This window comes from Apis cerana, linkage group LG6 (genome assembly GCF_029169275.1).
Source record: "Apis cerana isolate GH-2021 linkage group LG6, AcerK_1.0, whole genome shotgun sequence".
Classification (NCBI taxonomy): domain Eukaryota; kingdom Metazoa; phylum Arthropoda; class Insecta; order Hymenoptera; family Apidae; genus Apis; species Apis cerana.
The window spans coordinates 16,225,360-16,252,717 of record NC_083857.1 but is presented as its reverse complement, the minus strand read 5'-3'; the positions used below and the strand labels follow the sequence as shown (position 1 = coordinate 16,252,717).

General features: G+C 27.2%; 1 protein-coding gene and 2 long non-coding RNA genes across 12 annotated transcripts in view; 1 reads left to right on the top strand and 2 right to left on the bottom strand.

Moving 5' to 3' along the window:
* The first annotated feature begins 337 nt into the window (after positions 1–337).
* LOC107999155 (GTPase-activating Rap/Ran-GAP domain-like protein 3) lies at positions 338–26,320 on the top strand. Of its 8 annotated transcripts, none has more exons than XM_062076797.1 (19): positions 1,517–1,643; positions 4,017–4,265; positions 4,443–7,536; positions 17,883–17,949; positions 18,510–18,593; positions 19,026–19,107; positions 19,371–19,489; positions 20,011–20,075; positions 20,140–20,206; positions 20,376–20,478; positions 20,813–20,911; positions 21,317–21,529; positions 21,872–22,143; positions 22,489–22,801; positions 22,881–23,323; positions 23,510–23,846; positions 24,112–24,198; positions 24,293–24,562; positions 25,069–26,320. In XM_062076797.1, the coding sequence occupies exons 3-19, from the start codon at positions 7,331–7,333 to the stop codon at positions 25,317–25,319; spliced, it is 3,078 nt and encodes a 1,025-aa protein (XP_061932781.1). In that variant the 5' UTR covers positions 1,517–1,643; positions 4,017–4,265; positions 4,443–7,330; the 3' UTR covers positions 25,320–26,320. The 8 variants fall into 8 exon arrangements, with proteins under 8 accessions (XP_061932780.1, XP_061932783.1, XP_061932785.1 ...); XM_017058830.3 differs by lacking the exons at positions 1,517–1,643; positions 4,017–4,265 and adding exons at positions 12,542–13,416; positions 16,329–16,775 and having other exon boundaries at positions 7,403–7,536; XM_062076796.1 differs by having other exon boundaries at positions 338–4,265.
* Positions 8,678–9,640, bottom strand: LOC133666345 (uncharacterized). The gene is made up of 2 exons (XR_009830405.1): positions 9,257–9,640; positions 8,678–9,182 (listed from the first exon to the last, which is right to left on the bottom strand). It is a non-coding gene; the product is annotated as an uncharacterized LOC133666345 (long non-coding RNA).
* Positions 25,616–27,358, bottom strand: part of LOC107999164 (uncharacterized) — a 7,465-nt gene continuing 5,722 nt past the window's right edge. For all 3 annotated transcript variants that reach the window (XR_009830400.1, XR_001766304.3, XR_009830401.1), the window contains exon 3: positions 25,616–27,196. This is a non-coding gene — a long non-coding RNA (uncharacterized LOC107999164). The remainder of the gene's footprint in view (positions 27,197–27,358) is intronic.

The window sequence follows — 27,358 nt, the reverse complement described above, 5'->3', positions numbered from 1 at the left end:
ATATGAAAATTTTGTAAAAACTATTTTATTTTTGATTCAAGATCAAGTATATTGAAAGCGTGTTATTTTAATTATTCTATGCAAAGTTGAGGAACAGTTTATAGTTTAAAGAAAGATTATTTAAATTAAATGTAATCTGCGTTGAAATATTTTGTAAGTAAATTTACATAAAAGTATCTTAGTGACATAAAAGTGATTTTAATATTTCTCATTAAAATAAAATTAATTTTACTATCAATTTTTTTACACAAAAATCATATAAAATTTCATTTTATTCGCGCAGAGAATTTTTTAAAAAATATTTAAAAAAAAATAAAAGAAACATCATAGTCATTTTTTAAAAATTGCAGACCTTGAAATTTTTTAAATATTTTTATCTAGAAGGGTGACGGTGAGAACAACATGTTCTCCATAAAATCATCTCTGGTTCGAAACACTTATTTGAATAACCAATAGTTTCGAAAGCTAATCGTATGGAAAGATTAAAATGGGACACCCTATATGTATATGTAATGTATATCTATGTGTATTAACAAAAAATAATCGTTCTTATGAAATTTTCCATCCAATTAATTCTTTCGAGTCAAGAATTTTGTATGCTTCATTCAATTTTTTTTTATTCCTTCCTTTTGCAAAAGAAAATAGAAAAAAAAGACAGCATTTAAAAAAAGAAAGAAGTTTACATGTGTTGATTAAACATCGATTAATGAAAGATATACAGGATCTCCTTGAAAAAGATAGCTTTTTCTTTTTTTTTTTTTTTTTAATGAAAAAAAAGTTACCACAAAATAATTGTTTTATAAATATAAGTGTAAAGAAAGTATTAAAACTGTGAAACAAAATATTGGTTTTTTCATTACTTTAGCTTGTTTCCCATAATGAATTAATATATTAACTTTATTAATTGACATACTTATGAAACTTGTAGATCGAATGAATCGAGATTTAAAAAATTAAAACTATTATCCAATAAATTAAGATTTACATAAATCGTTTAAAAAACTAAATTATATTTTTGAAATATTTTTTTCAAATAACAAATAATTACATTCAAAAAATTCAAATGGAATACTGGAATCTACAATTTTTTCAATTCTTATTAAACAATCGAAATAATCTCGTAGCATACACCTTCTGCTCGAAATTATTCTCTCCCATTCCATGTACTCTCATCTCGACGAGATCTACAATCCTGAAACGCCTTGTACTGGGCTAACAGGCCAAATGAATATCCAAAGTCTACACACGGCCACGAAAGAAAAACAACCGGTGATGATTATTGCACAAATAAAGAATATTTCCCATAATCGATTTTGGCGCAGAAAAGGACACATCTTGGGAGCAGATACGATCGCAGATCTTGTTTTTTGGAAAACAATATTTCAGTTGTTTCCCTTGCTCGTGTTCCACTTACGTTTCTGGTCGCGTTTTTGGTCGTGTCCGCGACGGCCATTGCGCATGCGCATTTCCGCACGCGCTGCTTTCATCGTTCGCGCAATAATCTTGGCCGTGAATCGAGCATCAGTCTTCGATGAACGAGCCGCTCGTTCTCGCGCTTTGCGTCTCATGTTCGCGTCTCGAGAAACTTGTCCTCGTGGTTTGGAAAACTTATTTAGATGGAAATTCGAGAAAAAATTAAATTAGTAATTGTACAATAATATTATTATATTTATTTATTTTACATCAATATTGCACAAAGATATTTGTATTTTTAATTTATTCGAAAACAGTGTTACTGATCGTTTGGATAATATCTATATATATTAATTATATATATTAATTTTTAAAATTTTTTTTGTTAGCAGATTCCAAGTTATTATAAAGTGGCTAATACTAACAAAGTTTTGACTTCTTATTTTTTGATATTTAGAAATGATTATCCAGGAATAATATTCTTATTAAATTTTAAATATTGAATTTTTTATTTAAGAAAAATTTTTGGAGAGAGGAATCGATTTATTTATGGTGTGTGCAAAGTGAAAATTTTAAGTTAAATTATGAAGTTCATTTGATTTTTTGATTTCTTTTTTGGTTTGTTTGAAGAAATTGATACTTTGTTGTTAGAAATAATAAATTGATGAAATGATTGGTGGAAATGGAGGTTAACAGGTGTGATTTAGGAATAATTATTGCGCAAGATAGAAAATCTTTTAAAAATCTTTTTAAAATGATTTGTGTGATTTGTTCTTTGGATATTATTTTTATTGAAATTGATGAATTAAATTTATTAAATTACGAAATATTTTAGAAGTTATATTTATTTTATTTTTTATTATATTTTCCGGGAAGGAAACATTTATGAAAAAAGATAACTGAAATTTATATCCCAGAAAATAATTTTTAATGAAATCGATGAAAAAAATGAAAATATTAATCTCTACGTATAGCTTTGTTTAAAAAAATTAATATTTTCTTATATTTTATAACAATTCAATTTTCTTTGATCTAAAAAAATCATAAATAATTTATTATTAAATATGATAAATTAATATCAACAATATTAACAGGTTATGAAAAATAAACGTAAAAAAACAAGTGAAAGTGTTTTCGATGATAAATTACTCTATTACCACAATAGATGAAATGATAGATTAAGATTGATGTTAGTACTTGATCTTCCCTTTTAAATTAGATTTTAAGAAATTGAATTTCTTTCTCGCGAAAAGATAGTACTACATTTCGCAAACTCTACAACTACTTTATCAAACCAGATTTAATATTCCATTATCGAATCTAACTTTCAATTAAAACTTTTAAATTATCAATTCGAAATATAATTAAAGCAATCTTGAAGAAACCATATTAACTGTATCTCACAAGATGAAGATATGATCTTTATTTCCTAAAAACTAATTTCACTCTTTGTATTTTGCAAATTTTCTAGTAAAAAAATTATTTTACTTTCATTATATATATTAAAATCTAAATGTTTATAATTATTAAAATTATAAAAAATTATTATTATTATTATGAGATTATTAAAATTATATTATTGTTAACCTAAAATAAAAAAGATTTTTAATTATAGAATATGAGTATTGTCATCGTAAAAGAATGAGAACGATCGGTAAATAAAATTAATGAGTGTAAGATGGTCAAAGGAATTTCTTCGTCTCTTTTGGTGTTGTAGTCTAGTAGGATAAATGATTTTTAAATTATCGTTGATGAAGTACGTGTCATGAATATTTTTTAAAAACTACACATTAACCGTTAATTGCTGCTTTATATATGTGAAAAGTTGAACGAAGTAAGAAATATTGCAGATATAAAATAATTTATCAAGTCAGGTTAAAAGGATAATAAAATAATTTGTAATTAATACGATTTCGTAACGTGGTTTTAAAATATATACATCGAAATATCTTAATAATAAATACAAAAAATTGAATAAAATAGATAAAAACAATGTAAAATAAATTTTAATTGAAGCTCGTTTTCGAATAACTTTTTACTTCTTATTATTGGCTCTTAGAGTCAATCTAATAAAAAATAAATTGTATTTTGTTTACAAATTAATAAATAAGATGAGTTCCGTATTTTTTATAAAAAAGAATATGTTTTCTCAAACAATATCATAATCTTTCAAATTAAGATTAAATAGTTTTCAATATTTATTTGAATCAATATTATTCGAAAATCAATAAAAAGAATGGAATTCTTCGTACGATATTTTAGAAATGTTAAGAAATCTACCGTAAAATATTTTATTCCTTTTCCCTTCAATTTTTTCAAAGAAAACTTCAAAATCTTTTGATACTATATCATAAATCATATCGTAAACCAATATTAATTATTAGATAGAGAATTTTTTTCATACAGAAAAGAGATATCGAAGAATGTGTGAAAAATAATTGAATCAATAAACGATATTTTATATTTATAAACTTCTTACTAAAAATAAAATAATTATATAATAAATATTCTTCAAAGATTTTTACTTAGTATCTATCAATGTTTGACTCAAAAGAATTATAGAATCAATTTCAAATTCTTAAACATGTAATTAATGCTATTAGATTCGTGAATTAATAATAAAAAGAAGAAAAAATGTATTAAAGAAACGATAATAACAAAAAAAAATACAACCTTCAAAAAAGTAATTCAATCAATGAACCGTAAAACAAATTTTCACGAAGAAAGTAAATACAGCATCGTAAGAGAACACCATCGTCACCATTATCAAAAGATTGCTGAAACAAACCTAACCTCCACTTCGAGCCGCACGCTTGAAAGCCGACTTTCTCCGTCACCATATATTACTTGATGTATGTACCCATAAATACGTGTCTCTCTCCGTGAACCGTATCACAAATCCTTTCCAAGTTTTATTTAAGCAACGCAAGAAGGCAGAAAAGAGTGGATATTATATACAGTACCGTTTAATCGAATGAAAAAAGAGCGAGAAAGTTGATGGTGCGGTGTTCTCGATTGTTTATCAACAGGTTACCGGTAGAATGGAAGCGTTTGGATCTCGTGGTGGATCGATCCCGAATCAGTGAAGCGTAACTAGTTGAAAAGAGGGTATCGGCCGGGGAAAAACGTCCGATGATCGAAGCATCAGAGAAGAGACGCGATGGGAGTGGGGATAGCAAGACACGACGCTCGCGGCCAGTTATGGTGGCGAACCATGCTTCATGGTGGGGTTGAAAGGTGGCGCAGTCATTTATGGTTGCCGGTTGTTCATCCGACGGTTCAGTTGCCCGTCTGACCAACAACGACAAAAACCTCAAATGGCGAACGTACGATGAGCAGTCGACTCGATTATTCGATTTTAAGGATCGTTATATGGAATCGACAACGTTTATGAAATTCTATTTCCATCAATCGTCAGAAGTTTATTGATTTCTACAATTGATTGCTCTATAATCGAGAACTCGTATAAGCCTTGAAGAGTCTAAAGAGGAAGAAAATAGAGTTTCGAGATAGAAAAGTGATACCTGAACGATGTTTGTGAGAAGTATGTTTACGTTTGAATACTATGTTGGAGAATTTGATTAATATTTAGAGAATTTGTTGTTTGTCAAAATTTAAATTTCTATATAATTTGAAATTCAGTTCGATAAAGAAGAAAGAAGAATTTAAAAAATAAAGTTAAAGAAGAAATGATTTATTGGAAGACATTACGAAAAGTGGTACCTGAATGATTAATTTGAGAAATATATTTATGTTTTATATTTTATGAATATATCAAAATGTTTGATTAATGATTAGTAGTTTTTTAAAATTATCTTTGTGAATGAAGATTGTTGTTGCAAAAAATTGTGATTCAAAGAATTTCTTGAAGAATAGGAATATGGTTGAAAGTGTGCAATACTTCTACGAAAATTCAAGAAGAATTTGATTAATAATTCGAAAATTTTTTGCTTTTGATGGTGCGTAATTACAAATATTTTTTTCTCAAGAATTTATGAAAGAAATTTAGATTTATCCTGCATTTGGCTAAATAAATTTTTTAGAAGATAAAAATATTCTTCAAAAAATTTTAACATTTCTCCTTAAAGGGAATTAATGATTCGATATTCTGCAAATAAAGACGTATTTCCGAAGAATTCGTCGAAGAAAATTAAGAAATTTTTCAGAGGCATTATATTGAAAGATAGCCTCTTTGCAGGAATACCAGAGCGATTTAAAGAACGTTGTGGAAAATAGAGATATATTTATGAGATATATTTATGATATATTGATTACTTATACGATTATTTGAAAAGTAGTTCGATTAATGTTTAAGAGTGTTGATTTTCAAATAATAATCCGAACACGAAGGTTTGTTTGTTTTTTTTTTTAATTTTATCATCGAATTTGAAGAAGCAAAAATTTAAGACTACTTTGTATTCAAGGTTTTTGAAGAAAATAAAAGATCCTATATAAAAATAAAAAAGAATGTTTATATTTGAAAATCGAAAACGAATCAGAGTTTTGAAAACAAATTCTCTGGAGAAATTGAATTAATGATTAAGGATTTGTTGAATTTTTGATAACAGTTTGTAAATGAGGATTGTTGAAAAGTTTGAAGAAGATTAAGAAAGTTTGGACAAGATTTCGTGGAACGTAATGAAGGATATTTGTTGATACAAAAATATGAACCAGAATTTTCAATATATAACTGTAGAAAATTTTTGATCGATAACATTGAATATTTTTCCTTAATTCTGAAAAATTAATTTCTGAGAAGAACATTTAAAGAAATATTTTATCTTCAAGATAAATTACATTTCAAATAGAAATAATTTTAAGAGAAATCATATATTTATTATCTCTATTATCTTTATGATTAAAAAGTGAATTAAAACTTTTTACATAAAAATTCAAGAAAAATTATAATGATGAATTAATAATAATATTATATATTTATTAGTTTTCCAATAGTACCTCATAGATTATGAAGAAAACTCAAAATATAATTTAGATCTATTATTCTTATTCTATTGTTTTTCTCTCATCTTATTCTTAAAAAACGTTATTTTTTAGAATAAAAAATTGTTGCAAATACTTCATAAAGTAGTAGAGATTCGACGAAATTTCAAGAAAACTATGATCCACAATTGGGACTATCATTTTTTCACGATATCCTGTAAGTTTCGAAGCAAAGAACTGTTCTTTAAGAAAGTTGTTTTTCGAAGTGGAAAAGTGATTTAAATGATTCTTCGAAAAGTGACACGATATATTTATCTTGGAAATCGCAAAGTGGATCAAGCAATTTGAACGTGAAATTTCAAACAAGAGGAATTCAATCAGTAATGGAAACCTTCTTTATTAATGCTCTATAAATTATGGATTATTGAAAAATTTCTAAAAATAACCGAAGAAATTAAATCGTTCTGAATGAAATTATATATTTTAAATTTCAATTAACATTTAACTCGATAATACTGTTTAAATGAAAACTCTTGGAAAAAGTTTACAATGAAACTTGTGAAAAATCGATGATTGTGAAATAATTTAAAAAAATTCTATTTTTCGAAAAAAAAGAAATAATTAAAAAAGAAAGTACTTTTGTAACAATAATATATATTAATTCTTGAAATCACAAACTGGACCAAAGAATTAGATTTGAAATCGTCGAAAAACCATCATCTTTGAAAATTTTGCAAAATTTGAATCACATTGATCGAATTTTTATTTTTTTTTGGAATGGACGATGAAGAAAAATTTTAAAAGTGCTACTTAAAATAGAATTCTTCCGAAGAAAAAAAAATAAAGAAACATGTGCATCGTTAAGATTCGTTCTCCCCCGGTTGATTCCCGAATTTGAAAAGGATTTTTCAAAGATCGAATATATAAGAAAGATGCGAGAGAATTGTTTTTTGAGAAAATAATCTTTGTATCAACGATGAGTTCTTTGAAAAGATCGACAAATCAATCGACCAGGGAAGGTGCCGGCGGTAGGAGGCACGCACTCACCGGAAGTAGCTCGAAGAGCTTGAGGAACGTTGTCCACACGACTACAGCGCCTGGTTCACCACTTCGCCACAGATCCAAATATGAGTTGAGGAGCATCAGTTTGGAAGGCACCAAAGTTTTACCATGGACTGCACGGTGAGTTGAATACACATTATATATTCTTTCTTGTTATTTGATAGATATTTTATAATTGCAAAAAGCGCAAATTAATTATAATCAAACGTAATATAAACAATTTATTTTTTTATCTATTAAATAAATGAATATAATTGAAATTATATCGTGTATGGATAGTATTTTAATCAGAAAAAATTTCATAAATCAAAATTAATTAAAAGGGAGAAAAATAATTTTTTTACACAGGATTTACCTTAGATGTTAGGCGTTATTTTGGTAGAGATTTTTCTTTTTCAATGTATCTTTAAATTTGCATTAGAAACATTATATTATGCTTGAGTTACTTTTTACAAATTTTTCTATTTGTATTTGAAGGAATTTTTAATGAAGAGTAATAGGTAGCCACTTAAAAGATCAATGAAAGCATTAGTACCATGAACAAAAGAGATAAGGATGGATAGGTTTCAAGAGTTAGTCTTCATGCTTTAATGTCTGGAATTATCGATATGTCGATATTCTCAACGTTTTTAATTACCTCGTGTCTAGCGTATTTATTTGAATATTGTACCCGTTATCGTTATCGTTATATTACGAATCAAGTAAATTTGACGAGGAATAATTTAATTATTTGATGTAAAAAAATTTTCCAAAAATTAATGAAAAAAAATTTTAATTTTCATACATTTTAATATCGATATTAAATTTTCATTTGAATTATTATCACGTGTAGAACCGATAATATTGTCGATTATTTTCAATATATTAGAAATAAATGAATTCGATAAAAAGTTGAACATGTAATCGAAAACGATACAATTCTTGCGAAACAATTTTTAAATTAGAAAGAGATATCGACTTTGAAAATCTAATAAGGCCAAGGTTGACGTATTAAGATCACGAAATCGTGCACATGAATACATGTGAAGCGGGGGAGTTTGCAATTTCCGTGATTGCTCCGCTGCAACAGGTAAAACTTTGACTTGATGTTAATTCCAAATACCCGACTCATTGCTCACACGCTCCCGTTTTGCAATAAAAGATAAAACTTTCTCGAAGCATTCGACGTAATCCATTAACTGTTTAGAGGCAATCAACTTGAAATCTGGGGTTAATAAAATAGTCGTTTCTGCGAGTTCATGGAAAACATTAACCAAGAGAATAAGAGATTTACTAGAAAAATTTATTTTTTTTAATAAGAAAAACAAATAATTATTCGTATATATAGGTTAATTTTAATTGGGTTAAATTTTCAAATTTAGAATTTGAAAATATTTTAATGTTCTATCGTTGTTATACGAATAGGATGAAAATATATCGAAGAGCCGGTTTTCATGGCAACATACTATATGTGCATATATATATATGTATATGCATGCAGTGAGGCACGTGTTCGATAGAATAAATAGAACATCTTCTATTGTGTAATTCTTTATAGATTATATCGATTCTTAGATTCAATATGAAAGTTCATATTAAAAAAGATTTACAATAAATAATCACAAAGATTTATAACAGAATCATAATAGACCAATAACATCATCCAATCGAAAATATACTATAATACAAATTTCAAATAAACTTCACTGAATCTCTCATGATTTTCGAAGTTATAATACCATATTACTTGTATTTGTCAGCTTATAGCATACATTACATTGTGTATACTAAGAAAAAAAAAATTATATGTCACAACGCCATCGATATAAACTAATCTTTCTTCAATCACAATAAAACATACATGCCGATACACCATCGATTCTCAGATAATCCTTGAATAAAAACGAACTTCATGTTTTTTTATTTTATTATGAAATCGAGTGTCTCTTTCTTCTAACCTATCTGCCGCTACATATCGATCTTACCATGCCCGATAAACCGGTCGACGTTCAGTTCGCGATCGAGCGAACGCGCACTGAGGCTTCATTGGTCATCGCCGTTAGTAACAACGATGGACAACGTATCGGATTTTGATGCTCGGCTCTTTATAATTAACTCTTTTGCTATCGGCTCGACCGAAGTGTCCCGACCGTCGATACACTCTTTTGTACCGCGTAGATCAATTTCGATCACGCTCGACCAAGTGGAAGTCGACTGCAGCACATCTCGACTCATGGATAGAGAGAGAGAGAAAAGGAAAAAAGAAAAAGGGAGATCGAAGCAAACAGGGAGCGTAGAGGTTAGTAAAGTAACAGGGAGACGCGAGGGACAACAATGCGCAGAAATATCGAGAAAAGCTCGAGTTAGAAAAGATATAACAGAACGAACATAAAATCCTGAGAGGATCGGAATCGGTGATCAGATACGAGATACATACGAAAAATGCCGAACGAAAAGATCAAGAAGAAAAGCATTTGGTGTTATGTGTGTGTATATGTATATATATATATATATATACAAGGGTTAGATATGGAAAGCACTTGCGCACGAAAACGAACTCAAGAGAAATAGACCGTTTCCGATTACTTTGTCTCGCGAATTTATCGAGAATTGCGTCAATTCGATGACCTGTATTTGCATTTACATACATATACATATATCTTATATAATCTTTATATATATAAATGCAAATATTTACAAGTTATTTAAAATGACAAATAGATGAAATCAATAATTTTTATTAAAGTTATTTATTAAAAAAATTTACTAACATGATAACAGTAAAATTAAATGTAATGTTTTGGTCTGTTCATCATTCAGTTTTAAATATAATTGAATTAATTATAATTTTTATCAGTTTAGAAGAAGTTTCTTTTTATATGAATTATAACTTGAAAATAAAATAATTTGGGGATAAAAAAATTTGTATAACATTTATAATATCTTGTATAAGATCTATTTATTATATTAATAAATATTATATAAATTTTTTAAATATATTGATAGTACATAAATTATTCATGTTTTCAATAATTTTATGTTTGTACATTATTCTATGCATAATTCTTTTTTTAGATTAAATTTCTTGAAATGCAAATATTTAATACTTAACTTTTTTTTTAAAGCTTAACGTCTAACGTTTATTACTTGACATTTAACATTTCATACTTGATAGTTTACATTTAATACTTGATATTCGATATTTGACACTTGACATTTCTATGTCCATTGCATCTATTTTAAATCTATATTTCATTATAATATAATGAATTATGTTTTAGTTAAAAAAAATCATCGAAAAAATGTCATGTAGAACAATGTAGATTCTATCGCGACATTCCATATGACTTGCAGCCCAATCTAGATAATGAAGATATCGAAAGAGAATATTGTAAATTCTATATTGGGTATATATAGTAGTTTGATATCATTTTTCAAAAAGTAATCTTTTTAATATGATATTTCTAATTTTTTGAATAAAAATTTTATTTAATTTTATTTAATAAAAAATTATACTTTGAAAAATAATAACATCACAAACTCTTATCAAATAATTATTTCAAAAATCTATTTGTAAAATAAAAAATAAATTACTAAAATTAATTTAATTAAGTAACAAATTTTAAATTAAATTAAGTTAAATTAAAATTTTTAAAATAGAAATTAAAAATATTTTAAAAATAGAATGATGTATATGAGATCATTGTTTTAAAGATAATAATTTAATATATATATTTTTTGCTTAAAGATTAAAGCATATAGTTTTGAAAGAAAAATAATGAAAACATATTGATAATTAATATCTGTGATCACTCGCCAAAAACAAATGTAGACAAGGAGAATAAATAATGAAAAAAGGACAGAAATAAATAAAAAATTGTGAAATCAGTGCCATTTTTAGAACGTCGTAGATGAAATATATATAAACAATGAAAATAAATAGTTAAAAAAAGATAAAAATAGAATAAGAAATAACTATAAATATCATCTTTTATGTATCATATTTCATGACATCTCTTAAACAAAAAATGATTCTTTCATTTAAAAGATGTCATGACAATCAATTTTTATCCTATCTTATCTTATCTTTAAAGAAATATTTTTGAAACCCAAGAGATGGCGCTAGCAGTTAATTCCTACCTTCTATGGTAATATTTACTTCCCTTGTATATTTTATTTGCAACTCTAAAGATGGCGCTGATTCCATAATTTTTAATTTATTTCTGTCTTTTTCACTATTCCTCATACTTGTTTTTTACAAACAAGATGAATATATACATTTTTAGACATTTATAAAAAACAAATATTTATTCATATCGCTATTCATTTATTATTCCATATAACAAGATAGGAATCAAATGCCAAAAAAAAAAAATAAAATAAAAATAAGAAATGTTTATAATTTAAAATTTTAATATATATTTTATAATTTATATAAATTATAATATATAATATATAATTATAATTATAATTAATAATAATTAATAATAAATATAACTTTAATAATATTATATTCATATTATATTATTTAAATCTGATTTTTTACGCAATCAATAATTAAAATATAGAAAAAAATTCTACTATATATTAAATATTTTGTTTGTGTTATAATTATTTGTATTATCATTATTTGTATTATCTTTTTTTAAATGATATAAAAAGATTATGCTTTTTTTAAGAAGAAATAAAAAAAATATAAAGAATATAATTAAAAAATGGGATTTTAATAAAAATTTAAAAAAGAAAAATTATAATATTTTAAAAATGAAATTTATAATAAATTAAAGAATAAGTTGAAGAATCATTATATAAAAAAAATAATAGTATTGGAAACATGACGAAACAATCAATAGCATATATAAAACGAAGATTCAAGAAATGTATATATGTATACGTGTATATATATATATATATATATATAGAATTTTGTAAGTCCAGAAGCAAATCATAATCAATACAAAAAATAGTTCAATGTAATTAAAAAGAAGCAGATATTTTCACTTGAAAAGACAAATTTTATTAAAAGCCGAAAAAGAATATATTTTTAAGATTCGAAAAAAAATATGAAAAATATAAAAAAAAAATTTGAAACAATTAAAAACTCAATGTGAAATTATGATAAAGATATAAAATATCTAAAATATAGAATCCTGAAAGAAGAAAAACAATACGGTAAAGAAAAAAGAGGGAGAAGAGGACGCCACCAGCCGGTAAAGAAGAAAGAGATGGCAAATGATCGCGAGCAGAAAAGACGAAACTACTGTGGTAAGACAGAAAGCACAAGAGAAGCGCAGTGACGGGAGGTTAGTGGGGGTCGGAAAAGAGAGCTAATGAGCTCGACGACGCGGCGCCAGTCGTCGAGTCGCCGTGTTACTACGAGTACTTGCTCTCTCATCGTAGCTTGCTGCGTCCCCATTTGAAAAGGGTCGTGTCCTGCCTCTGTCAGTAGGGGTTGCAGACCCGTAGCAAACCCGTCGGTTGTCTCGATGTTCGTTTATCTAATATTCGATCATCTTGATTTGTTGGATCTTATATTAATATTTCACTTATCAACGAAATAACATCATTCTCAATGCGTGTTTTTTTTCATTTTTTTTTCTTATATTTTTTATTTCTTACAAAAATATGAAGGATCAGTGTTCGAGATTGAGGTCGTCCAGACACAAATTTATGGATTCTCAAATACAGTGGCTGTGCACAGCTATTATAATCGGATGAATTGTTCACTGCCGGTGATCATCTCAATTGAAAATTTGACTCAAGTTTGTGAGAATAATTGCTTTTATAGATGCAATGCACATCGAGAAAATTGTTCGGTAATTGTGTGTCGCAGATAATGTTATAAGAAAATAACGTTTTCTCAGGAGACAGTAACACGCGAGCGATCGGGCGCGTCTTTGCGGGTCGAGGACCTTTCGGTTTAATTATTCTTTTGAAAGATAATCCAAGATTAATTCTCAATTATTCGACGATTAAATAATAATAATTATGATAATAACGAAACGAAAAGGGCATCGTGAGGTAACAAATTTATTATTTTTCTTAATATTTTTTTAAAAAAATTTACAGTATTACAAAACTTGTAAGTATTTAAAATATTATTTTATATTTTTGTGAAAAAAGCAGAAGTATTTTAAATGGAAATAAAGAAAAATTTTAATATTATTAAAATATTTATAATTTTCTGAAGATTGTATATTTTTTTTTGTATATTTATTTGTTATTATATTAATTGTATTTAAATATTATTTTGATTATTTTTATAATTATTATTTTTAAGATGAATTATTTTGGAATATAGCAATTCGAAAATTTTAAAACACAAATGGTTAGAACTAATATATGTCGCGTAAAAATAGAACGAAAAGAATAGTGTAGTGTTATATCATTAGTCTTTTTAATGAGCAATTGCACATATGTGCAATTAATAATTTTAACAATACATTATATAATTGGATTCTTAAAAATTAGATAAAAATGTACAAAATTGAATTAATTACAACCAATTTATAATAATATTTTCAAAAATTATTAATTATATTTTCAATATTTATAGAAATGTTAATTTAATAAAATCATTCAATTAATAGTGTATAGAAATGAATTTTATTTTCATTAATTATTTTATTTCATGACAATATATGTATACATATTACATTTTATGAGAAGAAACTTAATTATATTACAATCTAAATGAAATAGAATCATAATTTAGATTAAATTTAGTTAGCGATTATTTATGAAAATTTTGAAACAATTTATTAGAATGTAAGTAATATAAATAATCTAATTTCTTCATAGTTTATGCAAACAAAAATCAATTTACAATATTTTTCTGTTATATATTCTGTTATATTTTTTTCTCGCGGATATATTTAAATATCATTTCTATTATTGATAAAGATATTCTCTTGGATCCATTAATGCGAATAATTTCATATTAAAATCATATATCATAAATTTCTTCAAATATTTGAATCCTTCTTTACTTTTCGCTACTTGTCACTCACTACATTCTTAACAAAGATAAAATGAGGTTAGAATTTCGTGTCTCTATAGTTATACTTGTTACAGTTGGTTCTGCAATTGTGAAAGAGAAATATAACGAGTAAACACTATGTAGAGGATTAATAAAATCCACCTATCAATCATCACAACTTCATTCAACGTCAAAGGTCTCGTTAAGCAAAAAAGTGAAAGAAAGAAAAAGAGAAAAAAAAAAGAAAGATGATAAAGCGACTCGGTCAGTGTCATTGATGCTCTCTTCTCTTTATTATGTAGACTGGTGATCCTTGAAAAGGTTACGGACCTCTGAAAACTCGAACGATAATATCGATGAAACTCGGTCAATGATATCGATATTCACATGCGTCTGAGAGACACGATCTTTAAAAGGGTTGTATGATGGAAGTTTATTGATGGTTATAGTTCACAGAACTTAGCATCAATACTATTAACCCATGGGGTTCAAGCAACTTCATAGAGATCAGAGAATTACTCGTTACTAAATGAATTTAAACAGTAATAAAAGATAGGAATTTTCATTTTATATTTTATTATGATGATAGTAAATATATATAAAATAAATTTTTTTATGATCTTTATTATATAACTCTTCGATTTAATCATTTTAAACTAAAAATGTAAGGAATATATGGATTTTTTAAATATATAAATATTCAATATAATATTCAATATTCAATATTGAATATATAAATATTCAATATTCAAATCGATAATTATTGATTTCTGGTCATTGAAAGCTGATATTAAAATATATAAAGCATTCAACGACATTTTTATATTAATATTTAGATATTAGAATATTGAAATGTTTATACACACTTTTACAATACAATAATTTCTTTTCTTCTTAAAAATTGAAAATTTAATTATAAAATTATATAATATTAATTATAAAATTATCAGTGGCTGCAAAAATATTAAAAATATAAAATAACAATAGTAGCTTTATAAGAGATAATTTTTCTTTTTTGCAAAATAATTTTCCATAAAATAATTTTCATACAGCAATTTTATCAAACAAATTTCCATTTTATTGTTCAAAAATATCATTTTTGTGAAAATGCGAATAACAAAAAGTAAAACTCGTTGAACTGCGTAAAATTTCCTTTTATTCATTTTTTGTAAATTTAGTCAAAAGAAATATTTGCTTTAGTTTTACGTTATCATATAATGGATTCAAAAGTATCGAAAAAGCATAAAATACAGAATATAAATGAATAAATAAAGAATAATAAAAAAAAATAGATATATTCTTTAATGTGTTAGTTTTTAATATGCAGAATTATTTTATAATTTTAAATTTTTTTAAAATTTTAAATTTATATATAATTTATATATAAATTTAAATATAATTTAAAAGAAATAAAGAAAATTATTATATATTATTTAATATTTTTATTATTATATATTTATTTAATAAATTCGATTTATTAAAATAATGTTTATCAAATTTTTTATTGAACAAGTTTTGTAATACATATTATATATAATTGGCACAAGCAAAGCTTTCGATGGCCAAAGATATCTTGTTCTCTAACTGTTCAACTGAGATAGAACAGGAAAACGAAAATTCAGCATAAATTACTTTTCTAAAATTAATCTTTTTTTTCAAAGATCTGCAAAATTTTTTCCTTATGTCTAGAAAATAAAACTTAAATAAGAAATAATTTTCAAATTAAATATAAATTATATAAATTATAAATTTAAGTAAAAATTAAATTAAAATTAAAATCACTGAACAATTTAGTTTAGAGTTTTAAATACTTACAAGTATAGATAACGATTGAAATTAAATGATAAAAAAGAATGTTAATAAATAACATAAAATATCAAACAAAAAATCTTTCTTTCATGAAGGATTAAACGAAAGATGAAACGAATATTAAACAAATATTAAACGATTATAGTAATGATAATGCCCATCAAATTCAACTTTCAAAAGTCAACATAGAAGATTTTATGAAAGAATCTTAATCAATCTGAAATTAAAGAAAAAAAGAAAAAGAACATTCGTAAAACAAGTTCGTAAAGATGTTATGCTTAGACATGAAGCTTGTCTCTCGTTTGCGAGGAGTTTCGTTGACGAGTAACTCATCTACAAACGTGTCACCGGTCTCCTCTTTGGCGACCTCGACCTCATCGACGGGTGTCGGTATAGAGAAATGCAAACGAAGCAAAGGAAGAAGAAAGAGCACTGGTGGAAACGGGAGCTCGGTAACGGAGAGCGATAGCGAGGAAGAAACATTGCCGGCTGCGCATGAGATGATGCGCAGAAACAGGTCGAGATCGGTTTGTGTGTCTGCCTTGTCTTCCGCACAATCGAGATTCCTTCATCGGCGAGCCAGTCATCATGTGTACGTTTCTCAAACGATAATTTAATTCAGGGGTAACAAATTTTTTTACAAGTTGTATTAATTCTTTTCTTAGTCACTCAATTCCTCTATCATCATCGATATACAATCGAAAAATGAAATGACTAAATAGTTAAGGCAATACTGTTTAACCTTTCTTGTAGACATTTACATTTGCCCACGAACAATGTTAAAGATGAAATTGACTTTAAATCCTATCGGATCTTTTTCATTATTTCTTATCCAATATTGACCGATGTTGGCCAAAACGTTACCATTACTCGAACGTTCTCATCCAAATTTACGTTTATGTTTTACAGAGGCATAATATAAATATGTTATTTGATAATTTAATACGTATAATCTAAGTACATTATTTATATATCTATTTATTATGATTTAGAATGATATTATATACGTGTTTCAAATATTATTGCATTATTATATTTTACAAAACAAAGAATATAGTATATATAGTAACGAGATATATTGCAGAAGTGACATTACGTATCTCGTTCAACGAATCGGATGAGTAAAAATCAATTTGCGATATCTCATAGATGCTTAATCTCTGTAGAATATTATCTCCACAATAACTTTGCTGGATTATATTTTTTTTGTTTACACGTGATATCGATTTTGTTAAGTTCTAGTGAAATCTAGTGAAATCGAAAACGAAAGAATTAAAAAATAAAAATCAAAATATTATAATTTTGATTTTATTTTCAAAATATACACTAAGTATATTTGTAATTTAAAAATCAACGAATACTATACGATTTTTATATAACTCCTATATTAAATTAGGAAAAAAATATTATTTATACTACAAAAGTTTCAACAACTTTAGCAAAAATAATTGTAATCAAGTATTTTTTATATAGAAAGAATTTGGATAGATAAGATATTAATTGATGCAATCTAGATCTTTTTTTGCAGGTTGCCCTCATTAACCTAGATATCTTGAGATGGCGAAAGCAAGAAATATCGGGGAAAAACTCGTTAGAAAGACTGTTTCCTCCTTTTTGTTTTGATCGCTTTTGTTAATTTGAAATGTGGCATTAAAAAGCAATTTGTCAAATGATCTTTGAACGTTATATGATGTTTTAGGTCTACCACGGATGCCATTTCCAGGCGAGGTGTTCTCTCCAGACGATATTATGGCAGCGTTGAAATGGTGAGTTTTCAATTTATACGTACACATTTGAAATTGATGAAAAATGAAATTTATGAAAAAATTATAAATGGATATGAATTTCAAAATAAATTAAAGTCATGAATAACTTCGAAATGGTATAAGTGACCTCTATTTGTCCACACTGGCGAGAGGCGAAGTACGAACGATATGTTTGTTTTGACTTTTTTTATCATCCTTTTTTATGTTTCATAAAATATAAACGAACTTCGTTCGAGCCATATTGAGATTAAACTTCGACTCTGTTATTCCTATTTATTTCGATTTTCAATCGTTCGACTTTTTATCATAATTTTTTTTTTATCATTGTCAAAATTTAATTAATGATTAAAACAATTCGCGAAGAAAGTTAATTGCGAAAGAGTTACGGGAAAAGGGTCGAGAGGAGAGAAGAGGACAAGGGTCGTAAAATGACGTTCATTTCGCCAGCTTTCCATGCGTAACGATGGCCCTTCGAAACTGGAACACAATCTCTCCATCTCTTCCTTCCTTTTCTTCGTACCACGCGATCTAATGTTGGCCTGCTTGAAATCGTCTTTCAGCTGCCGCAAATCGAGCAAGACGGGTCTGACAATGGGAGAAGATTTCGAGTAGAGAACGGTGATTCCCTTGGCGAGAAGGAGGAAGTAAGAAAAATACATAATTACCTCTTCTCGCATCCCTCATTTTCTCGCTTTCTATCTCTATATTTGTGAAAGTTTCACTTTTGAATTGTCACTTTTTATCGTAAACGTTAAGATATACTTGTATGACACTCTATTTTATATAGATAATATTTTCTAGTAGATGAAATATTTTTATTTTAATTTTTTTTTTTTTTTTTGCAAAATTTAATTTAATTTTTAATAAAAAAATATCGGATAATTAAATACATCGTTAATAATGAAGAAACGAAAATTATGTCAAAAAAAAGAAGAACAAATTTAAATTATTGACGAAAAATTGAAAAAAAAAACAAAGTCACATCCTACGCTCGTATTTTCATTTTCTCTTCCGCCGTTTGGTTATTGATAAAGTCGGATTATATTTCTGGTTGAACTGATTTTGAACATGTGCAGATGTTCGGATCACCGAGTACGCCGATATTGGAAAATCCTGAATATCAGACTCGTTGGTACTTCAAGTACTTTCTCGGAAAACGTGAGTAAAGTGTATGCTGATATTTTTAAGAATTTTAGATAACTAAATGCATTAGATAGCAGGAGTTCAACAGCTGTTCAAGTATTTTTTTTTGCTTAAATTTGATACAATGATCTATTTCATTTATGTAAGAATTTATTTAATATTCGTTCATGTTCATAGTACAGAGTAAATGTAGCTTTTTTTTTATAATTATTTTTTTATAAATTCAAGAATTTTGTTTAATCATATTGAAAAATTTTGTTTATAATAATATCTTTTAGTCCATCAAAATTATGTTGCTGCGGATCAAGAGAGGAATCCTCTGTTTCTCTCAGTTGTGACAAGTGAAGTCAGTGATCAAAGCGTACCACATTACAGAGTGATTTTATGGCGAAAAACCGTGAGTACCGATTAAAACAGTGAAATCTTTGATATCAAGAAATTAATCCATTCATTTCCTTCATTTAATCATTATCTTACGTATAAAGTTTTGCATTTATCATACAAATGTTAAAAATGAATGCGAAGAATGAAAAGATATTATGAAAAATTGCAAAAGAATTGTAAATTTAAGAAACGAGATTCCTTTTGCAATTTTAAAAAATAGTTTTATTTTGTGCTTTATTTTTTTACTAACGTTGTATATATGTACAATCAAGATTGTTTTGAGATAGACATTGTATGAAATGGGTTGCTAAAGAATAGAAGATATAAAAAAAGCAGGAATATTTTATATATTAAATGTTAAATATTAAATGTTGTAAAAAAAAAAATTAAAAATTAACGACGATGACAATATTAAAAAATTTATAGAATCAGAATTAGAATTGCTGTTTAAATAAAAAAAAATAAAAGAATAAAAAAATAAGAAAAATTAATGAAAATTATAGAACAATAAATAAAAAAAATGAAAAAATTTAGGGCGCGCAGAAGATATCGCTGCCATACTCTGCAAACAAAACGATGACAATCAGGCAGATCCTGAGGTAAATATTGTGTTATTTCGCTTGAGTGGTATAGGTGGACGATGATTGGTGATTCAAATTTCAGTAATTTCTTTGGGCTGGAAAAGCTCGACAAGGCACCACGTGAAATATTTTCTCCAGAAATTCAAAAGGTGGGTATTAAATTATCCTGTTTAAATCCTGTTAATAATTAATAATTAAAAATTCTTCTTGGGAATAATCGATGTTTCAAAATAAATACAAAATAAATATGCAGAATGTACTCATTGATGATCTTTGAAGGATCGATTCTAGATCATTTGTCAAAGTTTTGTGTTTCAGGATCTGCTCTTGTTGGAAGAACAAGAAGGTTCTGTCAACTTCAAATTCGGCGTGATATATGCGAAAAAAGGACAAACAACCGATGATGAGATGTTGTCCAATGGTAAATCGATTAAAACTTGAACTTTCAATAATCCGATAAGTTTTCTTCAGAGACTTTATTAATCATCAACAACAATGATGATTGCATCCATTTAAAAATTATTTCTTTCTTTTTTTTTATATTTTTTTCTTCTAGTAATAGAAAAAAGTAATTAAAATTAATTGAATTCTTTTATAGAAAATTAAAATTAAATTTTTTATTCAATTACAAAGATTGAATTATTTATTTATTGACAATATTTTTGTTATATAATTTTATATTTGAAATATAAATATTTATGATACATCAAAGAGAATACGAAATACGAAAAGGAATCTTTATACTTCATTTACAGAAAAAGGTAGTCCAGGTTTCGACAAATTTCTCGAGATTCTGGGTGAGAGAATACGACTAAAGAATTGGGACAAATATCGTGGTGGTTTAGATATAAAAGGTATTTTTTCTTTCAGTCATGTAGATACGTTACATAGAAATATTACTTTGGAACTTTTCGATATCGATTATTTCAAAAGCTTTGATATAAAATCTTATGAAAAGAAATATATATTTCATAACAATTCTTCGCGCACTATTATCGTAAATGAATTTTCATTATTATAATAACTCTTTTATTATTCTCTTCTATTATTGCAAATGGCCTTTCATTACAATCAATATTCCTAATAACAATTTTCAATTGTAACATACATAAAGCATAAAAATTTCCTTGTTGAAATCTGAACATCTGAATAAATATTTTTCTCAGGTTTCATTTTACACTATCTATTATTTACTATTATTTTATCTATCTATTCTATATAGTTATATAAGTATCGTTTTTCTTTGTAAATGTTACCAGGTGATATGACCGGAAAAGAAAGTTATTATACGGTATATGCAGGACACGAAGTGATGTATCATGTGAGTACAATGCTTCCTTATTCAAAGGACAATCCACAACAGCTGGAGAGAAAACGACATATCGGTAACGATATCGTTAACATCGTTTACACGGATGATCCTAACGCCATAGATAGTTTCAATCCGAATTGTATTAGAAGTCAATTTACTCGTAAGTTTCTAAAATTCATGAAATAGACATTTATTCTCTATATCTATCTCTCTTCTACTTAGCGTAAAATTAGATTTAGATTTGACTGGAGTTGTACAGACACGAGTATGGACGAATTTAGCCGAACTTTGACGAATTAGAAAGAAACAAATATATTGTCTTTAACTTATCGTTTCGTCTCACGTGCGCGGATTTAAAAAGTCTGAAAATTAAAACATCTTTTTTTTTGTTCAAATAACCCGATGAAAAAGTATTTATTTCAAAATTTTTCCAAATTTATTTCAAAATATTGTTTAATCTAATTAGATCAATATTAATCTTTATCCATGTTTATGAATATAGATGTATTTGCGGTGGTATCGGCCGAAGAAAATGACAAAGGATGGCGCGTGGCAATTTATTGTGATGAAAATGTTCCTCTATTCGGACCAAGCCTTCCTTGTCCACCCGTTTTTGAGGATCCGTATACTCTACGAGAATTTCTTCTCGTTAAATTAATAAATGGTGAAAAAGCAACGTTCAACACACCAACATTTGCCCAAAAAAGAGAAAGAACACTAGATGCTCTTCTTCGAGATATGTATCAAGAACATACACAGGAAAGTAAGAGCAACGTAAGTATATTTAACGATATAATATTTCTGCATTGATAGTTTCATAGATTTTCCTTATAAGTAATATCTTTTAATTTTCTTTCCATAAAAACAATTCACAAATAAAAGAAATTTCAAACACAATTATTAATATCCATGTACAATAATAATAAAAATCGCATGAAGTAGATTTAGATTTTTTTTTTTACTTCACATAAAAATATAAGTATTGCACTCTTCCATCCAATTCAATTTTGCAATAAATTCCTAGTACATTCATCTAGCAAATAATCATAAGAAAGAAGAAAAATACATAAAAAGGAAATTTTTGTCATGTGTATTGGCTGTATCCCCTCTCCCCCGTAGAAAGGAAAATCGATCGAATTTTCACAGAGTATGTTAAACCGACGAGCATTGTCGGATGTCGTGGAGGCTCCAGGTCGACGTCGCGAGGAGACACGTGCTGTGGAGATGGTGCGCGTTGGCCAAGCTCTGAAACTGGAAGCAATTGTCAGAGGTTTGGCGCCAACTTCATTGGCCACGGCTGGCCCGTTGAAGCCAAGACCTTGGGAACCAAGATGCATCTATCCTGATTTCCCTCACGAGGTTGTCTGTGGAGATGTTTGGCTGGATAACAAGTTGATCCTTGCTAGTGAGAATGGAACTTTTTTAATCGAAGGTAAGATGAAGTTTTTTTTTTATAATAAATTCACATTAAAATTCTTATTCATTATACATTATGCTTTTTTTTATTCCAGATAGCTTATCTCATAGGCTAATCTTTGACGAATCTGTGCAAATAAAACAATTAGATGTAGTCGAACAACATGGAATATTATTATTTCGTGCCGGCGACAAAGGCAAAGAAAGCAACATTTACGTTTTTCGTCTAAAAGAATTCGAGAATAATACGGCGAATAGATCGGCCGAAGTGTTGAACGATCGTGAGGACGATCAAGAATATGAAGATAATGGCGACGAGGATGATGCGGATGACGATGCTGATGAGAGCGAAGAGAATGATTACGACAATTTCACGCGGGCCACTGCGAAATTTAAACCGGTAATCCGTCGTACTCACGCTCGTGTTCGTCCCTTGGCTGTTCGAGGACGAGCCCATATAAAAGAAAGGAGATTACCTAGAGCACGGGGCTGTCATTTGTATGCCATTACAATGCCTGGTGGTTCTCACTTGCGCATGGTAAATGTTTCTTTTGTATCACTGATTCTTTGATCTGTGAAGTTAATGAGGTTCAACAAAGAAGTAAAATGTTCATTGATCTCATTGCATTATGGTTCACAATGAAGATACATAAATTTTCTATTGTTAAATATATCATAATTGATAATTTTTTAAATGATAAATCTAATTGATAATATTTTATAGTGTACGGTAGTGGGACGACGTTTAACAGTTCTTCAATGGAAGCATAACGCTGCATGGACCGCGTGGTGTTCTGCTGCAGACACAGACACTGTCGAGGGTTTTTTGCATTTAAAAGACTTCAACGCTAGTGAAACCCCATCGTTAGTAACGATAATTGAAAATACAGATTCGAACAATGAATGGACGCTTTGCTGCGGTATTCGACATCATTTTGAGCTAATCTCAGCCTCTGGAAGCACAAGGATTCTTCATATCGAAGGAGTGCCAAAACCACATCTAGTAGCTGCATTGGATCTTTGCGAAGATGAGGAACCTGAATTATTACTTTGTTATAACAGTATGTAATTTATTATATAAATTAATCTCAAGTTTTAATACATTTTTTGAGCTATTTCTGTTTGTCGAAATTTATTTCTTTTTTTTTCTTTTTTGTTTTTAAAAAATTAATTTTTTAAAGTCTATACTTATTAAAACATTATTGAAAAAAAAAGAAAAAAGATGCGAAATTTTATATTTAAACACATAGACATATGATTGTAAAGTTTAATCAGAGATTGAACAATATAAAAATTAATAATTTAATGTTTATTAATTTGTCGTAGATACATGTCATTTTCAAAAGCTCCTGGAAGAAAATACCGCACCAACGGAATTCGATTTTAATTGGAATTCCGTACCGGCAGCAATAGGTAAAATTTTATTTTATTCACTTACATTTTAATATATTTCATTCCTATTAAATATATATATATTTTTTAATAATCCCTAAATATTAATTTGTAGCTTGTGCCTTTCCCTACGTAATCGCCTTTACTAATGATACCATGGAAATACGATTGATAATTAATGGAAATTTGGTACATACGATCGCCATGCCGAATCTAAATCTAATCACCTCAAAGCAAGACATCTTCTTCGCTACAACAGCGCCGGAGTTTTTGCCAGGAAAATGCGAAAGAATCCGACTGGATTCAAAGCCCCCAGACAAGGAGGAACCGGTTTCCAGTCCTCCTCCTTTCGCGCAATCTTCGTCGTCTCGATCTAATCTGCAAAGTACGTGCCACCTTTTCGAAACGGATCATAATTTTCCAACTATTTGCACAACGTGAATGAATGTTTCATAATACAATTGTTTAATACGTATTTGAGTTAACGATTACAGGTTCTACAATAATGATAATTATGAGTTATCAATTTTTTTTTATAAAGAAATTTACATTCAATCAGTAGTATTGTGAATATCGATAAATATATGATTTTTAAAAATTAAAGCAGAAAAAGATAAATCAGGAAAACAAAAAAAAATAATTGAATAAAACAATTAAATCGATGAAATATATGCATTAATAGAGATGTATTTAAGTACTTGTATTATTGTTTGAATCAATTTAGAAAAAATCGGATAAATCGGCAAACTATTCATAAATACTTCAAATATTTAGTAGGCCGATGTTTCAATAATCGATAATGAATGTATTAAATATAATATATAATAGTCTATATCAGAATACTATTATAATTTAAATAATAAAAATAATAAAAAATTTTTTTTTCTGCAGATAATCAGAGTGACTGGAAACCAATAAGAATCTATCAAATACCATTGCAAACATTATCGAGAAGTACTTTATCGAATTGTTCGCAACGACGATGTCCTAGTCCAGGAGAATCAGAAATCATCTCCTCTGCACCACCAACCACTGATAAAAGTTTTCTCAGTGTTGAACCTCACAGAGCATTGAGCAGATCATGTAGCAGCAGTCCAACACCAACGCCGACGACTTTAATTCCTCCACGGTTCAGAAAATAGATTAAATCGCGATCAAGAGGTTTCTTTTAATGACGAATTTCTTTAAAAGATCGCAAGCTGTACCTGACGCTCGTGCCTCGGTAGGATTGATGATGGATAATGCACAATTCTATGCATTTAAAAAAGTGTAGCTAGAACTTACTGCCGTTGCAAAGAGCAATCGAGACAAGTTTGCTATAATAGATAACGTAACCATACGTGCAAGAAGTGCCCTTGATGTTTTTTAAGTCAAGAGAAATCTTTTTTGTTAGATATATCTATATGCTTTTCTTCCATAGTTTTTTAATACAAATGCGTTTCTTTTTTTTTCTTTTTCTTTTTTTTGTCGAGTAATTCCTCGACATGTCGTAAATTTATATTTCTTGAAAGAAAAAAAAGATAATGATAAGTGATGATAAATAACAAATTACTTTGGCTTTTAAAATTTAAATAAAAATTTATATTTCAAAAGAAAAGAAATAGAGAAAGGAAGAGAATGCAAAGATTTATTAAAAATATGCAGGTAAGAATTTATTCTACAATGATCTTATTTTTTAATAAAATTTTTATAAAAATGCTTCATTCTTTGTGTGCTATATTCAGTGCCAGAATCAAAAAATTTGATAAATCAAAATGATAATCAAATTTAGCGAATAAAAATTATCTTAGTGATTTATCAGTTTGAGAAAGCGAGTTATAATAAAAGGAATTTTATTAATTCTTAAAGATTTTCTTCAGGGATTTACTTGGGCTGTGCCACATTTACAATTGTTTTTAAGTGATTCATAAATACTTATACTTTATACGTCAGTGGTCATGTTTCATTAATAAATACATACAATACGACCACATGTATATATAAAATAATAATTAATAAAAATGTATGCTGTCATTGGTAAGATTTTTCGCTGCGAACTTGCTCATGCCATTGAATCGCCTAGCGATTTTCCGTCTTTCATTCTAACTTGTTCGGTTTCTACATGTATGTATCTATTGCAAATAAAAAGAGAATAATGTAAAAATACGCATTAATATTAATATATAAACAAAAAGTTTATTAAATCACAAACCAAATTCAAAATAATGCACGTAATTTTGTTTTTTTTAGATGAAATTATTATTTTCTATTTCATTATATAATTATAAAATAATTGTTAATCATATATCAAAGTATGCTATTCTTCTAATTTTTAATTTATTCTATTAATATAATTCTTGACTGAAAAATTCATTTTTACATTTTATAAAATATTTAACTTTTAATAAAATATTTCAACCTACAATTAAATTACTTAAAATTATTTTTTCAATATATTTAAAATTTTTTTAGATTTTTATTTTCAAAATAAATTTACAATTCTGCATATAAATCTATAAATCTTCAAAGTCAAATACAATTATAAATATAATCATAAAATAATAAAAAATTGTAAAAATACAAAAACAGTTTTAAAAATAAATTTATATATATTTTTTTTTATTTACATTCATATAACAATTCACAAAATTTAGTTGGAAAATTAGTTCATAAAAAGTCGATAAAATTAACCTCTTTCTTTTTTTATTGTTTCTTTAATAATTGAAAAATCATATAATTATATAATTCATATTTGTTCGAATTACTTAAACAAAAAATAGATATTGTCATAAAGAGTGAAAAAGATTAGTTCATGTTTCCTGAAACGCGTTTAAACAGGTTCGAATCAAACGCATTCCGTAACTTTTTTGCCACACCGCCGAGAATTATAGATGCCAATCGCTGTCAAGCGGAGCTAAAGGAAAATGCTTTGGCGACCCCGGTCAGTCTCGAGCATTGAACTACGATCATTTACGTTTACCTGACTTTATGCCACACAACTGAGTGTTATATATATATTATATTTTTTGCTTCAATCTTTCTGAAATTAATATATAGAAATTTAAGTCTTGTTTATAAAATTTTAGAGATCCGTAATAAATTTAATTATTCTTGGAAAGATGATAAATAAATTCATAAATTGAATATAGATAAAGTGTAATCTTTTTTTTTTTTGTAAACTAAATTTATTTATTTATTTATA